This window comes from Callithrix jacchus, chromosome X, assembly GCF_049354715.1.
Source record: "Callithrix jacchus isolate 240 chromosome X, calJac240_pri, whole genome shotgun sequence".
Lineage (NCBI taxonomy): Eukaryota > Metazoa > Chordata > Mammalia > Primates > Cebidae > Callithrix > Callithrix jacchus.
Window position 1 is genome coordinate 12,355,898 of NC_133524.1, and position 27,333 is coordinate 12,383,230.

The window sequence follows — 27,333 nt, forward strand, 5'->3', positions numbered from 1 at the left end:
GCGGGTGACAGGAGAGTGCCCCCTCCCCCCGGGCGGGTGGGGGTGGGGAGAGGAGTCGGGACTTGGCTTGGGGAAGGAGGCAGGGAGGCAGCTGCAGTGCTGCGAGGGGTGCGTGCGCGTGTGCCCAGCTCGCCTGCCGCCTCCCGGCTCCGTCTGCGCTCCTCCGTGCGCGGGGCACGGGGTTCCGAGGGCCGGGAAGCCAGAGCAGCGTCTCTCGCCCAGGCCTCGCTTCCCTGGACGCCCAGCCGTCCCCCGGGCCAGAGCGCACGGGGCGGGGCGCGAGACCCGGGCCGCGCTCCCCGCCCCCGCCTCTCTCGCCCTGCCTGGCTCCCTCTCCATTGAGTTTTCCTGCCGCGGGTGCCCATCAATGGTCCTGCTTGGGGATGCACACGCAGCTCGCGGCCGGAGGGGGGTAGTAGCCGCCGCCTCCAGGTGCAGGCTCTCCCGGGCCGCCGCCGCCACCCGCTGTCGCCGCGACTCGAGCCCCAGGCGCACTGAGGTCCTGGCCATGGGGCTGCCGAGGCTGCTGTTGCTGGCGTGAGAAGGGGCGACGGAGTTGTCGCGCTCGGGGGTCCCCGGCTGCCTGCATGGATGTCTTCAGCTTTGTGAAGATTGCAAAGCTCTCGAGGTAGGGGCTGCGCGGGTTCCGTTTGCACTCAGGGCCGCTGCCGCCGGCAAGTTGGTACCTTATTTTTCGGGAGGCTGGGTAGAAGCAAAAGCTGGAAAGCGCGGCGGGGTTTAAGATAAGGCTGAAACGAAGTGGCCAGGGGCTGCCACATTCAACTTATTTCTCACTGGTGAGGCTTGTGTAGCCGCGGGTGTAGACCACACACAGGTACACACACACCCTCACCAACACACTGATATTCAGGACAGTTTGTTTTCCCTAAGGAAAAGCCCCAGCAGTGCTTGGGGTCCCATGTATAATTCAGGGCTAAGAGAAGGTGGTTGTAATTGCTACTGCTAGGGAAAGCCAGAAGTGCTTGGAGCTTGGGTGCCTGCCTTTCAAGCTGAAGAGACCAAAAGTGCCGCTTTTACCCCCACTCCTAAATTAAACCTCCACACCCCACAAAGTCAGCGCCTAGGCTGACCAGGTGCTCCCAGTGGTAACCTAGATGGTGAGGTCATGGAGATAGCAAAGAAAGACTTTCAGCCTTTTTTTTTTTTTTTTTACCCGTAACTATATTCTTAAGCCTTGAAAGATTTAGAAATTTTCTTCTAAGTGGTCATGTTGTTAAAACAGTAGCGAAAACTAAATCATCAATTCAGACAGATTTCTTGGATAGTACTGATAAAGGAGGAACATTTCCACACTTGGGCCGTCTAGGTGTTTCCTGGCCAGAGCACTCCTCCAGGTCTTCCACCCTGCTTATGCTTACAAAGTCTTCATTGGAGCCAGAGTAAGGTCTGTGGTTCTTGCTGTGTGGCATTAACTGGGAAGAGCCAGATAGGACAGGTCTTAGAAAACCGTGCCCTACCTTCTCTGCCCCTGGAGCTCTTTGTAACAGTTACCCCCAGGACATAGGAGGTAGACAGTTGGGTTTTTCCAGGATGTAGCTTAAAAACTTACTTGCAATATGGACAGAATAATCCCAGGTTTTTCTTCAGTCCTGAGTATCAGAGTGAGATGTGTTGATTGCATCAGGCAGGGATGAGCAGCTTCCAACAGCCCGAGGTAGAAATGTGCGTTGATTTTGTTTTATTAAATTGCATTTAGACCACTTCAGAAAGGTTCTGTTTGGATGTTGCCATTCTCTCCTACATCTACAGGTCTTTGTTCTTCCTCCCCATCTCCACCTTCCCTCTTTACTAACATGGGCTAGTCTTCATGCCACAAGCAGATTTCCCCAGGGAGACGGGCCCAGCACAACTTACTCTAGGTAGACTGGAGATATACAGTTGATGGGTAAATACCTTTGTCTTAGAGCAGCTGAGGAAGAGGTGTTGTCGTGCACATCAGAAGACTGATGTGTTAAGCAGTGGATGAATGTGGTGTGGCAAATTGTTTGCTTTCAAGCTGATCTCATAGAGGGCCATTGCTTCACACCACTTTTCTATTAATTCCTGCATGCTTCTGCCTGGGGCTAGTTTCTAAACAGCTGTCAAATAATGCAGCAGCTGTGGGCAAGTTTAGAGATTGAGTGGTACCCTCTGTGTGATGGACAGAGATACTGCTAAAGGGAAAGGGAAGTTCAACCAACAGTATAGTTCAAAGTAACTAGGATACTTTTTGGTGGCCTCAGATGCTAAAAACAGATTAACAAAACATCTAGAACGTTGATTTAGTCCTTAAACTTAGGAGCTTTGGAGAGGACTTTGTCATTGAAAAGATGTTTTATATTCTTTTTACTAAATTCTAGGATGCCTACCTGATATTCACAAATCTGAGTTTTTGCAAAACTCAAGCCAGGCTGTGGGGAGATTAGTATCTTATTTTAAAGAGAGTTTAAAATTTAGTAAATGAGTGTGAGTTTCACTTTCTATCCTTAATGTGATCCAGTAGAGTGTTTATTCTAAAGACAGAAGGTGCAAATGTTCTGAGCTGATGTGCCGATTAAGAAGTCTTCCATCCATAGAATTCTTCCTTTTCCTCAGTGTGAGCACAAGGATAGTCCCTAAGCTGAGATAGAAATACTGTTAGAGGGTCATCAGCATGTAAAAACACATGTTTGCAGTTGCTTGTTTCTACCTTGGGAGGAAGAAAATGTTGTATATGTTTTAAACACTGTTACAGAAATCAAGTTCTTTTCTCAAAGGTGAAGTATAAAAGTGCTTATACTGCAGGATTTTCCTGATTTCAGAATGGATAATCTTCCTAAAGGATTTAGCTTTGATCAGCGTGGTTACTTGAGTGCTTAAAATTCTCTTGGTTTAGAGGCAAACACATGTAGTTACCCTGGGTCTTGGCCTTGGCTTTGGTTCCTGCAAACTTGAGTTTCTAAATGTTAATTCAGAAAGCATATATTGGAAGCAATATTTGCTTAGTGTTCTATCTGTGAGTAAAGACAGTGTAATTACAGAGAATTCCAAGAGAATATTAATCGACACTGGAATAAGTAAACTGCATATTTTGACTTTTTAAAGTGTCTACATTTAACTACTTCCAGAATCTATGCCCTTGTAATCATGGGAAAAATTGGAATTCACATTGCTCCTCAAGAACCCAGTACAATTAAAAAAAAATTGCTGCCAAATGTTGGAATAGCTGGCAAGTAGTTGGGACCCTTTATATCAACTGTTAGTTATAACCCTTGACTGCATCCTTTGTGGGTGGCACACTGTATCATGGTTCTATCTGGAAATGTTTTTTCCTGTTCTTCTAATTTTCTGGTTCTTAAACTGCTTGATAGTTTACATGCAGTTTTACTTCACTGTTTCCTTGGTAACAGTTCTATATCATTTTCCATCCTTGTAGATGAGAGCATTACAGATGATTGGTTTATAAACCAGTAATAGTATAAAAACAGGCATATATTTTTATTGTTACTGCTCTTCGTATTGACTATTTTATTTGTAAAACAGATGCATTCTTTCAAATGTTTATAGAAGAATGCAGTCCAGTAGAAAAACATATGATTATGCCCCTTTTGCCTGAGGGAGATGATTTAAGATCCAAAACTCATAGGGGTGTTATTAAATTGAATGATATGTTCATAGATTGAGTCCCTGATTTGACTTCTTTAAGCAAAATTATAGACTTGATGATAAAGATTGAGTCCCCATTATTGATACGAAGATGATTTCTATAGTAGTAGGTAAATTTGGGGAATGCTTTATTTTGTATTTTCTTGTAGTTGCATGAGTTATTTTGTGGTATATAGCAGTGACTAATATCTGTCATAATGAAGAATGCTAATTGTGTTACAAGTATCTTACATTTGAGGAAAAATACAAAATGTGTGTGTATAATTTCCTTCGATTTTTATGTCAAATCCATTTAGATACTACTAAACTTCTGTCTTTTACCTTTACCTTGTTCAGAATTAAATATTTCCCAGGGAAAAGGGGAAGCTAAAGAATTAATGCAAAAGGTCAAAGTTTCCCCATATCTGCTATTTTTATTGAGTAATTGTATTAATATTGCCGATAATAGTGAGCTCTGGAGGCTAGCAATGGAAAAACCTCCAAAGACTCTGGATTTGAATTTTATTAAAAATGCTACTTGCTCATCTTCTGAGTCCTTTCTAAGTTCTGCTGATTTTTGTAGCTGTCAGGAGGTGAAGTGATGAACAGTTTCATAACAGAACTAGATTCTTGTTTTAGGAATATTTAACTCTAGTTTCCCAAGGGTTGCTAGTTTGAAGCTGTGGAAGTCTAGTTGCTCACAGTTCTGGGAAGAAGGCATCTAGTTCAGGCTTTGTACCATTTCAAGCAGCTTTTTCTTATTATCTGGGGCAAGTGAGTTTCACCTTCTTGGTATCAGAATTTGGTAAAGACTGTCAGCTGCAGTGAAACTTACTTGTACTTTAAATGCATGACCTGGAAAGTTTCACTTTCTGCTTATGGTCCTTCCAGCTGTTCATTCTCTCCCTTTATACACACATACACTGTTCAACTTCAGTACTTTGTTATTTCACTTGGGGTTGACCCTGGAGGTTTAGCTGTGAGAGAACATATATTATTGGTGAACTAGAAATGCATCTTTATGGAATGAACTTGAAATGACTGGTTTCACACTTAATAAGAAAACTCAAGACCCTTTAAAAAATTTGTTGAAGCATACAGTCTTGAAATCTAGCACCCTTACCATGAAATAATCTCAAACCTTGAAAGCTAATCCTAGGAGAAAAAGAACATCATGAACAGGCTAAACCAGGGGTTGGCATACTGTGGCCTATGTGCCAAATCTGGCTTGCTGTTATGGCACAGACTGTGAGCAAAAAATGGTTTATTTTTAAATGGTTCAAAAAAGAAAAGAATAATATGAAATTAAAATTTCATTCTCCATAAATAAAATTTTATTGGAATGCATATCCATCCATTTATGTGTTATCTATGGCTGCATTTGCCTGACAACAGCGAAGTCGAATAGATGCCACAGAGACCTTATGGCCCACAAAGCCTAAAATATTTACTGACCCATGGGTTAAACAATGCCTTTTCCTGTTTTCTCCTCTTTATCATTATCGGCACACATGTGGGCACACACATGTCAAATTGAACATATTGTAATAAATACTTGAATTCACTGATGCACACTGCCAACTAATATAGACCTTATCTTTATTGAAACTTCTGATCTCAAATTACTTATTGAACTGTTCGAAACTGATCAATAAAAGTGGACATAATTGTCCTACTGGTTTCTCGAACTTGGGGAAATTATGCATGCTTATTCTTTGGTCACTAAGTTGACCTGATTTTTGGGGGGAGCTGGAGCATTACTTGTTAGGGTGATGTCTGCCTTCCATAAATATCCAGTTCAAAATGGTTGGAAAAAGAATGGGTGATACTACTTGTATAGCCTCACCCAATGTGTGCCAGTGAACTGATAATCATGTCAACGGGAGAAAGCCTAGTATTTCCTTACAGTACACTTGAGCCATCTGGTCCTAATGGCTAATGACCTTCACTAATCTGTTTCCAAATGGAAATAAAACTAGATAAGTATATTTAGTTGTAGGCAGAGGAATGGAGGTAGGCTGTATCAATTTGGAGTTGAGTTTAATCTAAATTTCCTATGATTTGACGGAGAGCATTGTAATGAAAAACCATAGACTACCTTTAGTTCTTTATAGCAAAAACATATCAAAAGTATGCTGCCTTGTTTCTGAGCAATTTAGGTCATTATGTACTTAAACTCTGAAAATTATCTCGAAGAAATCTAAGCCTTAGTTTTAGATAACAAAGTTAGCATTCCCATTTTTTCTTTCCTGGCAAAGAGATGAGAAGGGTTTTCTGCCAGAACTGTTCTTTCAGAAATATATTTCAGGTATGGTTTATGTAATTTGGCATAAGATAAATAGTCTATACTAAATAATTAGTGAGTGAAGTCATATGCAATTCATTCTAACATTTGTTGCAAACAAATTGTCATATTTGTTTAGCTGAACAATTATCCTGTCAGTACTGTTTCTTGAATGTAAAGGAATACACACGTTAAAAGTGAATAGCCTGTTCTTGGACTTGGTCTCAGAGAATAAACTTTTATTTTTGTTTTGACATTTGAAGTATATATATATATATATATATATTTGGTAATTGATGGTTAAAAAGTCATCAACTTGTATTTGTAAGGAGTCTCTGTTTTACTCCTTAAGCTCAACAAGTAAAGTTATGGTATTAAAATGATTTTTTATAGATGTCAGTAAGTTTTTATTTTAGGAAGTCCTCTTTTTGAATGCTAGGAAAACACAATTATTTCTATGAAAGAAATGTTTCCAAAGTTTGAAAACGAAAAGTAATTTCCCTACAATTACAATTTACTATGGGATTTTAATTTTTATTTCAGTTATTTTTTATAGGCTTCATATGTTTTATGAGATTTGCTTAATTGAAAATAAGAACATGATTACCTGACAAAGATGAGGTTCAAAGAAAGGAGTAGGCAAAAGTTCATAAAGCTAATGTTAAAATTTTCCGAATGAATGTAGGAATGTGTGTATTTTTCTATTGAACTGCCACAGCTATTTAAGTGGTCAGAGACTGGTGTGGGGGAGAACAGGCAGCCATCTGGCTAATTCAAAGCTGTTGTATTGATTCTAAATTGATTGAAAAAAAAAGAGAGACAGAGAGACAAATATCTAGGACTCCAGTTACAAGAACCATTGTAAAATCACCATGGTCAGTATTTGTCTCTTTTGAAATTCACAATCCTAGTCACCAGTCTTTACCCCAGTACAGGAGTGGTTAGCAGTCTCAGGTATACAGTGAGGGAGTCTGAAATACGTTTTGGTGTAAATCCCAAACATGCCCAAGTGAATTATGGCCCAGGGCAATGTCCCACTTCATGGCCTATGGCCTGGGCTGGCAAATTATAACCTATCTGATGTGTTTAGTTATTTTAGAAAGCTTTATGGCCATTTTTATAAATAAAATTTTATTTAAACACGGCCATGCCCTTTTGTTTCTGTACTATGGCTGCTCTTGGGAGAGTTGGATAGCTGTGACGGAGACCACATGGCTTGCAAAACCTAAAATATTTACTCCCTGCCCTTTACATGGGTAGTTTACTGTTCTTTGATCTCTATGCCCGGTACTCAAATTTCCCTTTGTGGCAGTCTGGGTGTCAGCCTCCTTTACTAGCAGGGGGAAGGATGGATATGGTTGGAAGTTCACCCTTTACACAGTCAGGGTATACTTGCCAGCCTCCCTCTGGGGGATTTAAACTGTCAGTACTTACAATACCACTTGTAGGTTAACTTAGGTTTATAAAGTGAAAATTGGATCCCCTCTGTCCCCTCTGTCTACCTGCTTTTAAAGGCAAAATCCGTCGTTATCTTTGCCCTTTTGGGTTTGACCCAATTCACTTGGTTCCTTTGAGAACCATATTTCTCGACACTTGTTATTCCACCTTTCCAGCCTTAACTTCCTATTCAACACCAAACACACATATGTATACACAGACACACGCACACACTCCTACCTCTAACCATGTTGAACTTTTCAGAAGTTCTAAAAAGCACCACACTCTGAGCCTTTGCATAAACCCTTCATTTCGTCTGGAACAATCTTTTTCTTGCCTCATTTCCACCTGGAAAATTCTCTTCTATCTTTTATGTTTCAGCTTTTAATCTAAGGTTGTTCTATGTCACCTTCTCCAGCCTCCCAATTCTGGGTTAAATAGCTCAACTGACATCTTTCATTAGTCAAGATAATTTCACTGCTTTAACAGATTAACCCCTCAATTTTTAGTGGCTTATTTCTTGTTTGCTTGATGCACAAAACAGGTATTCCTGAAGGTGTGGGGGAGCTCTGCTATGTTCAGCCATTCTGAGAACCTGGATGGTAGGACTTTCTCATCTTCAGTATGATACCGAAGGTTGCCTAAACATCCATGTTCAGCTGACAGATGAGTGGAGAGAATGGTAGAAGATTGGGTAAAAGGTTTTTAAGGGCCATGCCCAGAATTAAAGTATACCATTCTACCCTCATTCCATTAGGCAGAATTCTGACCCTATGTAACTGTGAGGCAAGCTGGGAAATTTAGTCCAAGTGTGCACGCTATGTATGCTGGACATCTCATGCCCTGCTCTTTTCATAACATTTCTTCATTATGTGGTAGACTGCACTTTTGTTCCCAATGATTAAATCTTCCCTGAGTCCAAGCCTTTTCTGTGTGACATTGTAGTTCTACCTGCTAGAGGTGGAGGGTACTTCTTTGCCTCATTGCTGTTGGGCTTGGCCAAGTGACTTGCTTTGCCAATGGAAAGTGGACGGAAGACAGGGTATCTGTTTTGGTAAAAGCGTTTGGTAGGAGAATGCCTTTGAGGCATTGTACATTTCTATAAAAAAAAAAAAAGCTCTTAACATTGCTATATGAAGAACTGCCTAATTTAACCTGTTGGTCCTAGAAGCTAGTTTGACGTGGCTCAGCACCATCAGGCAAACCTGTGAGCATGAAAACAGATGCTTATTCTTATACGACACTGTGTTATGCAGCACTGTTGTGGCAATGGCTGACTGGTATAGATTGTATTATAATTGAGTCCAGTTTCGATCTGTGTCTCAATTATGAACTCTTCAAGGGCAAATCCCCTTGCATTAAACCTCCTTGGTTTGTAGTAGATACAGGGGTACCTGGTTTCATGGCACTTTGGTTTATTGGTGCCTTACAGATACTGCACTTTTTATGAATTGAAGGTTTGTGCCAACTCCACATCGAGCAATTCTGTCAGCACCATTTTTTCAATAGCATATGCTCATTTCGAGTCTCTGTGTCATATTTTTCTTTAATATTACCATATGTGTTATGGCGATCTGTGATCAGTAATCTTGGATGTTACTACTGGAATTGTTTGATGTTACTATTGGAATTGTTTTGGGCTGTCATGAGCCACACATATATGATGGCAAGCTAAATTGATAAATGGTATGTGTGTTCTGACTGATGTACCAACTAGCCATTCCCCCATGTCTCTCCTATTCCTTGAGACATAACAATATTGAAATCAGGCCAATTAATAACCCTACAGTAGCCTGTAAGTGTTCAATTGAAAGGAGGAGTTGTGTATCTCTCACTTTAAATCAAAAGCCAGAAATAATTGTTTGTTGTAGAAGGCATGTTGAAAGCTGAGACAGACCAAAAACTAGACCTCTTGTGCCAAACAGTTTGCCAAGCTGTGAATACAAAAAAAAAGTTCTTGAAGGAAATTAAAAGTGCTACTCCAGGAAACACACAAATCATAAGAAAGCGAAACAGCCTTATTGCTGATATGGAGAAAGTTTGAGTGGTCCAGATAGAAGATCAAACCAGCCACAACATTCCATTAATCCAAAGCCTAATCCAGAGCAGCACTCCCTCTCAAATTCTATGAAGGCTGAAACAAAGTGAGGAAGCTGCAGATAAAACGTTTGAAGCTAGCAGGGATTGGTTTGTGAGGCTTAAGGAAAGAAGCTGTCTCCATAACATCAAGGTACAAGGAAAAGCAGCAAGTGCTGACGGAGAAGCTGCAGCAAATTATCCAGAAGACCTGGCCAAGATCAGTGATGAATGTGACTATGCTAAACCACAGATTTTCAGTGTAGACTAACTTTCGATTGGAAGAAGATGCCATCTAGGACTTTAATGGCTAGAGAAGAAAAGTTAATGCCTAGCTTCAAAGGACAGGCTGACTCTTTTTGGGAGGGCTAATGCAGCTGGTGACCTTAAGTTAAAGCCAATGTTCACTTGCCATTTCAAAAATTCTAGGGCCCTTAAGAATTATGCTAAATCTACTCTGCCCATGCTCTAGAAATGGAACAAGAAAGCCTGGATGATAATGCATCTATTTACAGCATGGTTTACTGAATATTTTAAGCCCACTGTTGAAACTTAATGTTCAGGAAAAATAGATGCCTTTCAAAATATTACTGCCCATTGACAATGTACCAGGTCATCCAAGAGCTCTGAGGGAGATGTACAAGGAGACTAATATTGTTTTCATGTCTGTTAACACATTAACACAACATCTCTTCTGCAGCCCAATGATCAAGGAGTGATTTTGACTTTCAAGTGTCACTATTTAAGGAACTTGGCTTGTCTGAAAGTAGTCAGTTATCTCAATTGACTGTTCACAGTCATAGGTTGAACTTTTTGTTCTACTCTTTTCCACATTCTCACTACCATACTTGACTACTCTGAAAAAAAGAAATATATTTTGTATTGTTATAGGTGCTATAGAGAGTGATTCCTGTGAAGAATTTGGGCAAAGTATATGGAAAACCTTCTGAAAAGGATTCACCATTCTAGATGCCATTAAGAACATTCATAATTTATGGGAGGAGGTCAAAATATCATTAACAGGAGTTTAGAAGAAGTTGATTCTAACCCTCATAGATGACTTTGAGTGGGGGTTCAAGACTTCAGTGCAGGAAGTAACTTCAGATGTTGTGGAAATAGCAAGAGAGCTAGACTTAGTAGTGGAGCCTAAAGATGGGACTGAATTGCTGTAATCTAATGGATTAAGGGTTGCTTCTTATGGATGAGCAAATAAAGTAGTCTCTTGAGATAGATTCTACTCTTGGTGAAGGTGCTGTGAGAACTGTTGAAATAATAACAATGAATTTGAATTTAGAATATGACATAAACTTAGTTGATAAAGCAGCAGCAGGGTGTGAGAGGATCGACTGCAAATTTTTTTTTTTTTTTGACATGGAGTCTCACTCTGTCACCCAGGCTGGCGTGCAATGGTGTAGTCTCGTCTCACTGCAACGTCTGCCTCCTGGGTTCAAGTGATTCTCCTGCCTCAGCCTCCCGAGTAGTTGGGATTACAGGTGTCTGCCACCATGGCCAGCTAAATTTTGTATTTTTAGTAGAGATGGGATTTCACCATGTTGGCCAGGATGGTCTCGATTTCTTGACCTCGTGATTTGCCCTCCTCGGCCTCCCAAAGTGCTGGGATTATAGGCATGAGCCACCCTGTCCAGTCATTTGACTCCAATTTTGAAAGAAGTTCTGTGAGTAAAATGCTATCAAACAGCATCACATGCTACAGAGAAATCTTTCATGAAAGGAAGAGTCAGCAAACTTTATTGTCTTATTTTAAGACATTATTACAGCCACCCCAGCCTTCACCTACCACTGCCTTGACGAGTCAGCACCTACCAACATGGAGGCAAGACCCTCTACCAGCAGAAATATGATGACCCACTAAAAGCTCAGATAATCATTAGCATTTTTTTTTAACAATAAGGTGTTTTTAAATTAAGGTATGCACATTGTTCTTTTAGACATAATGCTATTCCATACTTAGTAAACTACAGCATAGTATAAACATAACTTTTATATGCACTGAGAAACCAAAACATTTATGTGACTAATTTTATTGCAATATTAGCTTTATTGCAGTAGTCTGGAACCAAACCTTCAATATCTCTGAGGTATGTCTGTACTAAGTATTTGGTGAATTGTGAATGAACCAGAGTGAAACCATGCTGTATTCCACATGATGTCAAATATTGATTATCACAGATATGGCTGCTTCTGTACATCATTCATCAGATTGGACTCCTCCTCTGATTTTTAGGATCTGCTGTCACTGCTTATTTATTGTAGCCATTTTACCCTTGGCAGTGAACTGTTTCCTACCTCTGCAGCTTGGAAACCATCCCTACATCTGGGCCCATATCAGCCCTACATCTGGGCCCGCATCCTCTCATTCTCATATTTTTTTTCTTTCCCTTCTTCTTGTCCTGAAAATCCTAGTCTTCTCTAATTATATGCACTTTGTCTTTAGTGCCAGGAGAAAATTATAAGTAATATTGTAAAATAGATATAACATTTAAAGAAAATAGAAGGCTAAGTGACATCATTGCTGATAGAAATTCAAGTATTTGTATATATTTTCTTTATATGTTCGATATATTTAAAACTTTTTATAATAAAAGCATCCTTTTACAATCAGAAAAACATCTTAAAGTATTGTAAAATACTGAAAGATTTGATAATGGGAGTTTTTGTACTTAAATGTGATATTAAAGAACCTATGATTAGGTATTTTGCATACAGTATATTGAGAAAATGAAATTTTTAAAAACCCAAAAGTGAAAAACTCACTCTACTAAGTGAAAGGCATTGTCTTGCTAAAATATATATATTTGACCTAGAGTTAGCTTTTATATCGCTCTTTTGAAATACCACACTAAATGAACAAATTTTAAGAAAAGGGCCTATGAAAACTTTGCTAAAAAATTAAAATACAGCACCACTTATAAAAAAAAAGAACAGAAGGAAATGCTCTATGCAGTGATATAGAACAATCTCTGAATACATTTATTGTTAAGCAAAAAAAAAAATAGAAAGGTTAAAAAAACCTTCAAAAATATGAGGGAGATGGAATATATATTTTTTCTTCTTGTGTTTGCATAACAATGACTGGGAAAATACACAAAAAAGATAACATTACTTAAATCTGTAAAGTGGTAGTTTAGAGGGTTATACGTGAGAGGGGTGGAGTACAGGAGGACATTAGTGGTTCTCCATGTCCCCAGCCACACTTTGTATTTTTATTTTATTTTGATTTGAAACCCCAGGTATATATTACCAAATAAAAAATAAGCTTAATTTCAAAATGCTAAAAGAATACCCAGATAAATTCAAAGGTCCAAACAATAATATTCACAAATTCTTCAAATATTTTTCTGATTGTAAAAGTAGGATACCTTTATTGCAAAAAAAAAGTTTTGAATACATAGAATGTATTTAAAACGATACATAAATACTTGAAATTCTATCAGCAATTACTAGACTATTTTCTTTAAATTTACAACTGTTTAACATAAATACACTATTCTATCCTTAAGTTTGTACAAAATATTTTGTTCCATATCATTAAACTTCCTTTATAAATATAAAAGTAACAGCTACATGCACCACAGTTTACTTAATGCTTTTCTATTTATTGACATTTGTATTTTTCCAGTGTTTTGCTTTGGATAACAATGTGATTAATATTTTTACAGCTAAGTCTTTGGATTTCATGGGCAGATTTTTTTCCTTATGATATTAAAAATAGTATACTGAATATTTCAAACCCCATAAAAGACAGGAGGTAATCTGAGATGCCATTAAAATTATATTCAAATTTTATGCTAAAAATGCGGGCATTCTAGTTCCTCAAAGGTATTGAAATTGACAAGGAGCATTTGTCACAGGAGTTAACCTAGTGACAAGACTTGAAGTACTTGGTGATGGGGAAAGCTTGAGTATTGGTAGTTGGAATTTCAGGTGGATTTGAGCAAGTTGAACCTTTGTCTCCTTATTTGTAAAATGGGAAAACTATGCAGTATTCCATCTAAAGTTAATTATATTTCAATAATTCCATGGTTTTACAATATAATGAGCAAATTCAAAGAAATTCATCTATGAGAACCTAGATTAAAATATCATGCAACACTATGCAGCTGTAAGAATAAAGAACAAGGAAACAGTTTATGCAGTGATGTATAATGATCTCTAGGACATATTTATTAGTGAAAATAGCAAGGTTCCCAAAAGTAAATATGCTTATATTTACATAAAAATACTGAAAGGATATATAAGAAACTAACAAAAATGGTATTAGAATGAGGGGTAAGGGAGAAGAAAATCTATTTAGACAACAGAAACAAGATTGGATAAATATAATCTCACAAAATGTGATCAAATGTTGAAAAATCAACCCTGGAGAAAATATAAATTGCTAACTCAGACAGTTCTAACCTGAATTTCTTAGTTTTCTCTATTTTGAATGAATGAAACCTAAGAGATAATTTAATATATTAAGGATATGTACCATAAAAGTATAATAGAAATTTCAGATCTATAAAATTTTAATAACTTTATTAGCAAATTAAGATCATATCATTATAAAGATGATCTCTTACTTTTTGCATAGAATTTAATATTCTGAAGCAAAATTTCTTCATTTTTAATATCAAGATAAGGTTTTCTCTGATAGGAATATAAACCGAAAAATATTTATGTGTTCCCCACCTTTTACTCAGGAAAGCTTATATGTTTTTTCAACTTAAAATTTATTAATTGTTGACAGCAGTCTTCAAAATCTTATCCTCTGATGATCTTCTATTCATTTGATGTTTTTTAGAGAACCACATTTCAGGGATGTATTGATGGATGTTTCCTTTAGGATTGTAATTTGATTATGACACCATTAGTTTATAATTTGGCTTTCCGGTTGAGATCATGTTGACAGGCTGAAGAATCGAGTGTTATTTAACTAAGTTGATGAAACACACGTAGGAGGCAATAAAGTGTCTAATCCTTCTCTACTGGTTAGTGCTTTACTTTATCTCCCCTTCGTGCTGATGTGGTCACGTTAAACTCCATAAACTTCCATTTATCTAGAATATGGTGATGTATTCAAAAGGCTAGCTATTATAGGTATATGTGCTAACATTTTTTAAAGATCACCTGAACGCACGAACATATATGCATAACACTAGACTGGGCATAATTCATAGTTTTATTGCTATCCTACAAGTAATTTCAGATTCTTCGCTGTGTCCTAGAGTTGGCAAACCATACCCTGTGGGCCAAATTCAGTCTGTTGCCTGTGTTTGTGTTAAGCTAAGAATGGTTTTTATGTTTTTAAATGGTTCCCAAAAATCAAGAGGAGAATAATATTTCATGACACATGAAAATTATATGAAATTCAAATAACACCGTCCATAAATAAGGTTTTCTTTGGAACATCGCCATCCCCATTCATTTATGTATTGTGTACAGTTAAAACAGTAGAACTGTGGTTGCTACAGAAACCATATGGCCTACAAAGCCTGAAATATCTGCCCTTTAGAGAAAGTTTGCTGGCCCTGGTCCTATGCCATCAAATGTCTTCAAGCGATTCTTTTTGCAGCCAGAGAGAATTACAAATGAATATGTAGATACAGATTTAGATATATACATATTTTTATCTTTAGATAATACAAATTTGCACTTACAGATGTTTGTCTGTATAAATGTTCCTACTGTAAAGAGTTATTTCTCTTCTCAAATAGTCATTAAACAATTTGAATAGGAATTATTTTTTAAATATTTATATTCTCCTACCATGCTCACTTTCTTTCCCACAAAGGAGATGTAATAGCCCACAGTTGCTATACAAGAAATGATTAAAAGCAAACTGCTAATAAACTGGGTTCCCCTTTGTCCACTGGTTTTTCTGAAACAAGTGGATCCTTTAAAGAGAAGTGTGGAAACCACACTGGAATAGTTGGCTTGCCTCAGAGAAGAGGTGAAATAGAAGGGGATGTGGCCTCCTAATCCTGCCCTTCCAGGTTATACAGCTGCTACCTGCTCCCATGGATGTGGATGTCAACACTCTACTACAACATGGGTCATTTATTTAGAGACCCCTATACCTAGTAGGACATGTATACCCTAAATAGCTACTATATTTTCAGTGAAAAATGTCATCCTGAGTATACTTTATTTTTAGTTTATCAGTTAGGACATTTTAGCTGCAAGTAAATAAATACTTGATTAAAGGGGCTTAAACAAAATATTCCTAGATGTGTGTGATTCCTGGATTGGGGTTAATGGACTCAGTGAAGTCGACAGGATCCAAGTGTTTTCCCTCTTCGTGCTCCATCAGCCTCAGGCTTTGTCACCTCATGGGTGTAATGTGGTTGCCACAGCTCCAGGTATCATGCCATCATATGACTGGGTTCAGACACATGGATCAGGGGTGGCCAGAGCACTGTGGGCATTCTCTTTGTGCGGCTCTTTCTTTTAATCATGGAGGGACAGTTTTCCAGAAGCTAGAAATTTCCCTTAGAGGGTCTCATTGCCCAAAATGGGTCACATGGTCACACGTAGCAAAGGACAATGAGATGGTCATATCTGTCTCACCTTCAAGAGGCCCAAACACTCAGAATTAGGGTTCTAGCAGCATGGAGGAAGAAGGGATGAGGAGTTGAGAAAGCAATCAACATGCTGTTCTTCTTCAATAATTTCGTTTTTATTCAGAGATACACTTGGAGAACAACAACAAGGCTATTGATTGCAGAAGAAAAACATCCATCTGAGCATTATACTCATATTCTGGTAGAAATATATTATCCTTATTGCTTTATGGCCAAATTGAAAATACATTCATTAAGATGCTGTCAACAGCAAGTAATAGAAAACATAACAAAAAATAGATTAAAGAGGAGGACAATTTTTTTTTTATCTCACATACGAAATCCAGAGGTAGGGCCATTTTAGGGTGGGTAAACTAGATTCAAGGTGTCTGAGTCTTGACATCTTTTTGATGTGCCATGTCAGCATGTTGGCTGAACCTCTTGTCATTGTAGAATGGCTGCAATAGTTCCAGGTAACATGTCTTCATAAAAAATGGTCAAAGGTGAGGAGAGGCAAGCAGGGTATGTTTTGTCCATGCCTTTTTCTTTGAGAGGGTGGAGAAATTTCTCAGAAACTTCATAGCGAAGTCCCCCAATCTTTCATTGTCCAGAATTACAGCATGCTCCATATGTAACACTCCTAAATCCACCCAGTGAGAGGAATCCACATGGCTGGTTTAGACTGGCAGACATCAGCAAACTGTGATCTGCAGAGCAAATCCAGCCCACCGCCTGTTTTTGTTAATAAAGTTTTATTAGAACACAGCCATCCCTATTCATCTACATATACATTTATGGCTGCTTTTGCAATAAAATTACTGAGTTGACACACAAAGCTTAAACTATTTACTATCTAACCCTTTACAGAAAAAGTTTGCCAACCTGTGTTTAAGAGTCCCAGCAATTCTCAGCTGGAAGACAGATGTTGCGAAATGCCCCTGGGGTGTTTTAGTTGTTTATAATGATGGGGTGGAGGTCCTATTGGCATATAGTGGGAAGGGACCAGAGATTCTAAGCATCCTAACATGAGTAAAACAGCTTTACATTATGAAAAGTTGTCCCTCTCAAAATAGTAGTGGTCCCTCATTGATAAATACTGGCTGATATCAATTACGGTCTATTTCTAGTGTGAGAGAGGGCTGTAGTTCTCCCTACCTCTGTTCTGCTGCCAGCCTGACAAATGGCCATCTGATATCTCTGCAAAATTGAGACTCTGAGAGGAAAGAAGGAGGGGAAATGACTGTTGGTTAGGTAACCAAGAGTGCTGGCTCTGGAGAGCAGAGAGGATTTGCTGAATCGATATCTAAAAAGGGGTGGTTACATGGATAGCTAATAATTATGGACTGACTCATCAGCTGGTGTCAGTGGTTGCCCTAATGGGGAACAGCTCATAATGCTGGAGTTTTACACGAGTGGGAAATGTGCTTCCCTGTGTTCTATATTAGAGAATTTGAGTTCACAAGAACTGAAAAGGTCTTTTCATGCTTTTCTGTAATGAACAAATTATCTTCAACAAGCACATATTAATCATGTGATTGAAAGTAAGTATATAAAGACAATAATATACAATTAAGTAATTGAAAATAATTTTCTTGGTGTTTATGAGGAAAGCAGTTAAATTCTTAGGCAACTTTGTTGTTTGGATATGATGTTGAAAATAAATTTACAATCGGGCATTTCTTCTTCCTAAGCGTTTTCTCACTGATTGAATAAGGTACAGTAGTTCATAATAAAAATGTCTCAGCTATACTTTTTTTGTATCTACAGCCATATCCACAATAAATGAAGGCACGAGAATAGGTATGAAATATAAACTGAATATTCCCACACATGGGCAGGTACAGATGTTCACATGTTAAATGAATCAGATGTTTGATGACTGCAGTATTCTGATTTACTTGACCAAAACCCACAGTAAGAAATTTGTCTTCCATTGTTTCCCAGTCCATATGTATACTGTGTATGTGTGCATGCACACACATGTGCAATTAAGACAGAAGTTTCACAAAATAATGAGTTTCATAAAATCTGATTGTTTTATTTTATCTTTTTTTATATTCTGCTGATTATATCCTATTGAAGTGGATTCACAACCCACTTCCCCCCAGTAACTTGCTGCCCATGTTTAAAAAACACAAGGGTTATGGATGTGTGATTTGTTCCCCTTCTGGGAACTCTTCCCTCTTCTTCCTGGAACATCACTTTTTTTTCCCGTTGGGGACTTCTCCTTCTCCAGATCAACCATATCTTATATATCCCAGTGGCTACTGATCATCAGACTTCAGGACCCAGGCTGAGCCAGTGAGAGCTTGGCCCCAGAGTTTGATGAACTTGAGCTGACAAAGAAAGGTTTCGTTCCTCTATGGTAACAAGTGTTTAGAATGTAAGGAAGCCCAGAGCTCCCGTAACCATAGGTGTCAGTTCCAGGAACCTCTTCCCGAGTGCTAGCATCTACTGAGAGGTTGGGTGAAAGGAGCATTTGGATTCAGCCCTGTCAGAGGCCAGTAAACCTTGGTGGGTTTACTTGAACAAGCTATTTTATTTTTCCTTAATTTATTCTAAAATGGTCTCTGTCCTGAAAGGGCTCTAAGTCCTATACATTAACCAGTACACAAATGGTGAGCCCTGCCTGGTGATGGCCATATATTGATTCCATGGTAGGATTTGACTGACAAAGATTCTTCTCTTGCATCTGGAGTGGCCTAAGCTTTTTGAATGACATAGCCATTGCTTGCCTTAGTGAGTCAAGAGGTGTGAGTGTATTACAAGCTTATAGAAGATAAACTTACTGTGATGTATGTGTGTCTTTGTGTGTGTACACATGCTTGTGTGTGTAGATAGAAAATGGGGATTAAAAATCAGGAGAAAGGAGGAGGGAAAAGGAAAGGTAGACAGGAAGAGATTTGTTGGAAAAAAATGATGTTATCATTAGCCAAAAATTCCATTTCCTCCCAAATTCTTCCTGTATTCTTTTGATTATTTGCAGAGATGTGACTCCTAAGATTTGAGAGTATATTCTCATTGTAAATAAACAATTTATTGTTTGAATTGGAGGTTACTAGATTCAGCTGCAAGATGAGGACATATATAGAGGTTCCCAGTAGTTGTGAACATCCTACCAGAAAAAACAATCTTTGTCTTGCATTTGCTTAAATGAGTGCAGTTGACACTGTAGACACATTGGATCTGAGTGTCTAAAGTACCTTGTTCAAACTTCTGTCCTTGCATCAGCAACACTTGTTATTTTTTAAGACTGTTTAGTGATCCATAATATTCATGTAAAAGATCATAGGTATAGACTCAATGGATTTCCACAAACTGAATGTGTCTGTGACATGACTACCAAGTTCAGGAACTGGAATACAACTTGAACTCCAATGGTCCTTCTTGGAGCTGTTCCTGAAGCTAATCACTGTCCTCCTGATTTCTGTCATCTTTCTTTGTACATATCAATGGAATAATATGGATGTGTCTGTCTTTTCTTCACTTAAGTCGTGTTTATTAGACGCATCTTTGTCGTTGTATTTTATTTATTCTCATTGCTGTATAGTATTCTATTTTATGAAGAGCCTCAATCTGTTTATACATTCTACTGTTTACACTGAACGTTTCTCTGACCATTCTCATGCCTGTCTTTTGGTGATTGTATGTGTTTCTACTAAGTATATTCCTAGGAGTAGAATTGTTGGCTCTGTAACTGTTTTTAATAGTCACTCCCATTCTTCTCTCCCCTCACTGGTTTGTAAATTCACTGTTATCTAACCCCTACATCTGGCAGAGAAACTGTTGCATAGGAAGAACATACCCTTCTTGAGCAGTCCTGAAAAGGCTTTTGTACTAGACCTATAATATTTAAGCTGGAGCAGGATGTAAGTGCTGAGGCAGGTTATTGGCCAGCCCATTTGATTTAACAAGTTAAGGTAAAGTTACTGTACCCAAACCACTCCAAAATGTGTAATATCTGCAATACCAAAATCCACTTTGCTCTGCTCTTGTAAGGTCTCCTCCAAAGAGTGACACAGGGATCTAAATTCCTTCTGTCTTGTGTATCCATCATCTTCAAGATTCAACTTTAAAGACATGCATACAGCAGGCCGAGTTTGAAAGGGAGCATGGAGTGCATGAGAAGGTTCACATGTCACCTCTGCTCACATCCCTTAGTGGGAACCTGTTCTGAGGCTAGATCTGACCACAGGAGGCTAGGAATTGTAATTATGGGTGCCGTGAATAAGAGAAACTGGTCTGGTGACTAGCTGACTATTCTCTGCCACAGAGACCTCCTTGGAGTTCCACGAGGTTTATTTTAATGCTCCTTCGAGAGCTTGTACCTTCTCAGTGTTGTGACCTCCCCTGGGGTTGGGTAAATTCTGGATCTTAAGGACTATTACTGTTTTCCTCTGACAGTTGCTCTAGGCTTCTGCAATATGTCTCCATGTTCTATATTCTTTTATAGAAGTCTGGCAGTAGAATATATCTCTTTTATGTTGGAGAAGATTTGGAAGATAGATATAGTCAGTTCTGATAGAGTGTGACATATGCATTCTTCTTAAAATTATGGCACTATGCAAAATCATGCAATGAAAAACGCCAGGCTTACAGGGACAATGGGTGAGAGACACAACACTTAAATTACTCAAAAAGTTTGTCAGTGACACGTTTTAAAAAGATAAGAAGCTAATAAAAATGAGAACCCACTTTTATACAAGTTGAATGGTTAAGAAATATGTAAGTACTATAATACCTATGGTGCTTTCCCTTGACAAGCCCTGAGATTTGCTTGTGGAAGTGGGTGTTGAAAGAGTTGCAGCTTGTGACTGGGAAGGGTTGGAAAGAGGGTTATCTAAACATCAGAGGGGAAGTTGTAACACCAGATGGGAATAGGCATGGCTCCTAACACATGCTGTGAACTGAGGTAGCTGTAGATATTGAGGGAAGTGTGTGTGTGTATGTTCCTGTGTGTGTGTGCGTGCATGGATTCTGTTCTGGTGACTATAGTTTTCTGAATTCATAGTGCTTCTTCCAGATGAAATTGTCCATAAGCAAATATAAACTTTGCATTGTATTCAAATTGTTCCCTAATGTGTTAATTCAACTGAAATACATTCACATTTATAAAGCAAGTGTTATAGCAGAACTACCCGGACCCGATAGTGCAAGCGGTTATATGTAGACACACTGTAGCATCTATTTGTTGCAATAAAGTTCTGATTAGTACATACCTGCTTATATGTGGATATGTTAGCACTATGGTTTTGACCACTAGTATTCTCAAACCGGGTAATCTACTTCTAGGTAATTAAGAACTGACGGTAGTTTCAAATCTACTGTTGCTGGAGTAATGTGTCGATTTTGTTCTCTTTCAGGTGAGTTCCCCTGTATTTTCAGTGTAACATTTTCTGCTCATTGATAATTAACACAACTTATAACTAACCCTTAATTGAGTGGTTCCTCTGTGACTTTTATTCCTTTCATATGCATGAAGATTGCTCTGTTTTCCTAATACTGCCCCAAGATATAATTATCTTCTTTCAGAGAAAGGCAGAAGAGTATCACATTCTTTAGAATAGCCCTGTGTTTAAATAAGTCACAATTTTTTGGTATAAAATAGATCAGTTTTATATTTCATTATTTGGATGGACTGTACAATGATGTTCAGGACCTAGAATATTAGTGTTATGAGGACTGGTAATAGCAATGATCTTTGTATTATTAATCACCCATGATATTATAAATGTTAGTCTTAATAAGGGTATTACTAATATAGTCACTAATATTAGTATTAGTATTAATATTATTACTTAATTCTGCAATTTTACTATTAGTAACACTACTTCATACTATTTATATTAGTTATTACTTTGCCACTTCCAGAACCTGCAGGTGATATTACCCCTAACCACTACCAACTACTACCACAGCTGCTGCTGCTGCTCTTTCCACTACCATGAGTACCTCAACTGTATTGAGGGTTTATTGTGTCCCAAGAACTTTTTTTTTTTTGAGACAGTGTCTTGCTCTGCTACCCAACTGGAGTGCAGTGGCACGATCTCGGCTCACTGCAACCTCCACCTCCCAGGCTCAAGCCATTCTCCTGTCTCAGCCTTCCAAGTAGCTGGGACCACAGGTGAGTACCACCATGCTGGGCTAATTTTTGTATTTTTAGTAGAAATGGGGTTTCACCATGTTGGCCAGGCTGGTTTCCAATGCCTGACCTCAAGTGATCTGCTGCCTCCCAAAGTGCTGGGACTACAGGCTTAAGCTACTATACCCAGCCTGTCTCAAGAACTTGATAAGCATTTTATAAACAACAGTTCAGGTATTTAACCTTCACAACAATCCAGTGAGATAGGTTCTATTGTTATTCTTATTTTATAGAGGAAGAGGACACTGAGGGTCAGAGAAAGTAAGTAACTAACTTATCCAAGGAAGAAGCAGAGTTGAGACCTGACCATTGCTCCAAAGACCCTTCTTGTAACCACTTTCTATACTGTAGAAATTAATGCCACTAGGATATACCTGTCATTATCTGCCTCCTATGATCACTGGGATCTGCCTTTTAAAATAATAATGCCATCTCTCTTATGACAAGAATTTTTTGTATTTTATGTTTCTAGGGCTATAGAATCAAACACAAATAGTCCATTTCCAACAATGTGAGTATTAATGAAAGTGGTTTCTTTCCTCTCTTAAAAGAGAGATTGTTATTGCTACTAACCAAAGGAAATAAATCAATAGGCATTTCAAAAGTCCCAAGTAGCCCTGTTTTTCTACATTACTATCCTATTATATATCCCTTTCCTTCATTTGGACCCACACTGTTTTTGTACATTTTGTTTCTGCGTTAAATGAATGTGATCTACTAAAAAATAAAAAAGAAAAGAAAAAACAATGGCTGTCATGAGATGTCAGAGAATGTAAAAAAGTCTACATTGTGGAAGTTAATCTTAAATTGCAGATAAAACTAGTTATTTTCCTTCTGGAATAATTGTTGGAGGGTCAGATTAATAATTTTCAGTGGCATGTATGGTTAAATCTGGGTGGGAACAGGTTTCTCATATTTAACGATGTTTTCCAGTTGGTAACAATGTACCACTCAATTAATTGAGATGGGGTGTGTGTTCCACCTTGGACCACACAATAGCAAGCTTAAGCAAGTTGGTGATGGTTTCTAAGAATGAAGAGCAGAGCCTTATAAGAATGGAGGCTTTAATATTACTGCAGCACCTTCTTCTTGGAATAGCTATGGTTGCATGAGGTGTATTAGTTGGGAGACCAGATTCCCCACTCAGAATGCAATAGTAAATTAGTTCCAGATTGTTTTATAAGCAGATGCATTTTTTTTTTTGGTGACTCGCTTCCTGTTTATCATTTTCAGTGACATTTACAATTAATGCCCTTGAAACTGAGGACCACAAGTGCCAGGGAGTGTTAGTTTGTGTAGCAGTGAGTCACAGTGATGATAACATATGCTTTCAGATTTACTGCCCACCACAGACACCCTGACGGCAGCATCTGGGGTTTAGTCCCAGGCAAATCAAGGAAGAAAATCTGGGAAGACTCTTCGGCTTCTACCCCTAGCAGGTGGCATGTCCCCTTTCCTGTGGTGAACATGGCATTTTCAGGTCAGGGAGATTTCTTTATGACCCAACACATACTCTGCTTATGTTGCAAAATGGTGATATTTGACATATTTCCTTTCCCTCTAATTTCAAATGTTATCATGGGCCAGAGAACTCATCCAGCTACTTTAGTCTTAACCTTTGTGAATTTCTCCACTACTAAAATGTCCAGATTGACTGTATTAAGTAAGAATTTTCCTTCATCTTGTAAATATCTCACTAGTAGCATCTCTTGAGTCCTCTTCCTTATGTCATGTCATAAAAGAAAAAAGGAGGAAGGAGGGAAAAGAGGGCACAATTTTTATATACAGGTAAAAATGAAATAGATGGTTGTCAGAAGATGGTTTCCAAATGATGAATGGAGCCATTAGGTTCCAATTAGGGACTTGAACCTCCCCAGTACGTGGGTAGCCTGCAACAGAGATATCCAGGGTCTAACGATATTTATTGGTGAGATTTTTCCAGGAGTTTGAGCAAGATAAACTATTCCAATTATTCCTTCTCTTTTTCTGGAGCTGTGTTTCTTCTCATATTTCCCACTCTTTGGGCCTGTTTTGGGGGATTTGTTTTTATTAATTTTTTTGCTTATAAGCCCATTATTTTTTTTTCATTCCTGATAGTAATAATTTTTCACAATTGAATTTTTTAATTCCAATGACTCTTTTGGAAAAAAAAAAAGAGTGGCTTTTGAGACCTGGAGGTTTTGAAGTTTGGTTTTGATAGCAGTCTTCATTCTAAGTCCCCTCATCTAGGTGAACTGTAGTCATTAGGGTTTTCGTTCAGTGCCAGACAGTATTTACAGTTGTCAACGTGCTACTCCTTTTGCCATTAAGGATAGCACTATCCAATGAATGACTTCATGGGCCTCAGCCAGCATGTGCTGATTGTAGGAAAAATATAATCAATATTAATGATACTACTCTTTCCTGAGCAACCACTAAATGTTGATTAAAACATACAAAAGACACAGGCCTGCCTTTGATTACTTTTTAGCAGCTTTACGTCAGAAATAATGAGAGGTAGTCATGTTTCAAGGGAATTAATATCATAGAAGTGATTATCAGGGGTCCCAACGTTTGACTGATAAGAACCATTTCTTACCATCTCATGGGATTTGGTCTCACTTGCAGAAGGAGTTTTGTGCATACACTATTGCTTCCCTTTAAGAGAAGTTGGTAGGATGATGGGATTTTAATTGGGGGAAGTGAATATCAAGTGGTAGCCACTTCAATCTGGAAAACCTCTAAAGGAATCCATTTTCCTCAGGCTTTTAATGACTTTTTATGTGATTCAAGCATGCAAGTTGTGCCTATGGCCAGTGGAATAGTTCTGAAATGCTTGGGAAATAATCCAAGGCACAGGGACAGGGCACTTGTATTTTCTGGGAAGATGATATAATGGACTTTTGAGCTGCAGCATTTTGTTTTCAACAACTATTGGAATCATGTGCCATGTGTACCACATGAGCAAAGATAACTTAAGAAAACCTTTAAAGTAAACAAATTAGTCTTCCAGGAATAAATAGAACACATCATCTGGGATGGGTGATGATAATGTTTTTGAATATGTCAGTTGTTCTCAGGGAAGGAGTAGGGGTTGGGGTAAGGACAACTGTGCCCCCAGGGACCATTTGAACATGTCTGGTGACATCATTTTTGGCTGTCACAACTGGGAGGTGGGGTGCTACTGGTATCTGGTAGTTAGAGGTCAGAGATGCTGTTATGTACCCTACAATGTGCAGGGCAACCTCCACATGACAAAAAATGATCTGACTCAAAAAGTCAGCATGGCCAATACTGAAAAACCTGGTCTGAAGGTTTAGAGGAGGCAGAGCCCATAGGTGAAAGGTGTCTAGGACTCTGAACGACTTTGCAGAGCAAAACACACTCTCCTTCCTTTGCCCATAATTTCACTGGACTGGGATAATAAAAAATAAACTTCAACCGAGTTAATTCGCTAATACTTTGGAGTTGTTTCGCTATGTCAGATGGCTTATCCTGTTAATAGAGATTCAAAGCCAGATTGAAAAAAAAATCTCTTCAACTTGCAGTGTGATCAGAATGCCATCCACATGCAGCTTAAAGGAATAGCATACAACCTCGTGGTGATGGGATCAAACACAAAACAGCAAGGAAATATAGGAACCTTTTTGGATGTTCATGTTCAAAGCAGGGGAAACAGATTTTATTAATAAGTTAGTGTACGTTTCTGAAAATTATTTTTGCACCATTTTGAGATTTTTACAGTGTCTTAAAGATACTGACTCCTTTATTAGGTCTTATTTCACTTCACAGAGTTTCTTCTTTCATCTTCTTCAACATAGCACAGCCCCAATACAACTATTCAACTGATAATTTATGATGAGGCTGGTATTTTGACTTATATGTAAATGTGGTGTTCTAATGCCACTAGGCAAAAATGTTAGGAGAGAATAATAGACTAGACATACGTATATGTGAAAAGATAGGATTAAGTGAACAGTGATTAGTGGAATCTAGAAGAAAGGGGGAACTTATGTGTATATGTATGATCCCCCTAAATAGAAAGGAAAGGGGTAGTGGGAAATAAAGATACTGGTTTAGTTTTCTGGACTGGAGGAAAACTAAAGAGGAGCCTAGCAAGAAAAGTAAGATTGGTTTAGTTTTCTGGACTGGCCAACACTCAGTGTCGCTGGAATATATACCAAATTTCATGGACTTCAAGAAGCCATCAATTGCAGGACATCTAATTGCAAATACCTTTTCATGTATACTGCTAATAAATTAAGACACGATGTTTTTATCACTTAGATCATAGGTTGATAAATTGACCTGCTGGCCGTATCTGGCCCACTGCCTGTTTTTATAAATAAAATATTATTGGAACACAACCATACCTATCCATTTTATATCTCCATGGCTGCTTTCCTACTACAATGGCAAAGTTGAATAGTTGTAAAAGAGATTGTATGTTCTATTAGGTCTAAACTATTAATAGTTACCATATGGCCCATTACAGAAAAAGTTTACCAAACTCATAGACTTTTATACTTCTTGAGCTAACTTTTTGGCTAAGGGATACATTTTAATCATATAATACTTTTCTGCATGCAAAAAAAGTGAAATATAAGCAAACAACTTAGGGCCGTTTGTAAGATTTTAAAACATATAACATGTAGAACTTGGACAATACGAATCACTTTTCAGTGGATGCAAACACAAACGGATGGGAGCTGTTGTGTTGTAATAAAACTTTATAAAAACAGGGGCAGTGGACCAGATTTGGCCTGCAGGCCAATTTATCAACCTATGACCTGAGTGATAAACTGTTTCAGATTTAAATCTGAAATCAGAACCATAATTTTCCACAACATATTTTCCTCAGTGCCGTGAAAAGCATAGACAGGCATTGCTTGAATGAGTACTTCATTATTGCCTCCAAGATTTTCTACCAAGCTACTGAAGCCCATTCTGCATGCTTTAATGTAGAAATTTTACCTTTCCAGGAATTTTCCAAAGGGTTTTTTTTTTCCTAGTGACAACAAGATCTCTTATTCTTTCTTCAAATGGTCTTGAAATAGTTGGTTGCCTGAAACAGGGAGGAATTAAGGCTGTCAATCATGACCCAAGAAATAACCAACCAATTGTGCTTCCTTCAGGTAGACAGACATTTGAAACTGCCATTTATTATAATATGAACCTGGAAACTTTAAAATGCAATAGATATGTGCATGTTAGCATCCATGAAATAC

At 38.2% G+C, this 27,333-nt stretch overlaps 1 protein-coding gene across 16 annotated transcripts in view; it reads left to right on the forward strand.

Annotated features, from left to right (window-relative positions):
- Positions 1–27,333, forward strand: part of FRMPD4 (FERM and PDZ domain containing 4) — a 908,838-nt gene that overhangs the window by 319,094 nt on the left and 562,411 nt on the right. For 4 of the 16 annotated variants that reach the window (XM_035287603.3, XM_035287596.3, XM_035287600.3 and 1 more), the window contains exon 1: positions 96–628. The exons of the other annotated variants lie outside the window; for them this stretch is intronic. Coding sequence is in view for 2 of the 4 variants with exons in the window: in XM_035287600.3 (XP_035143491.1) it covers positions 588–628 (41 nt within the window). In the remaining 2 variants the exon portion in view is untranslated. Of the gene's footprint in view, positions 1–95; positions 629–27,333 lie in introns of those variants that run through there. 16 annotated transcript variants of the gene reach the window in all.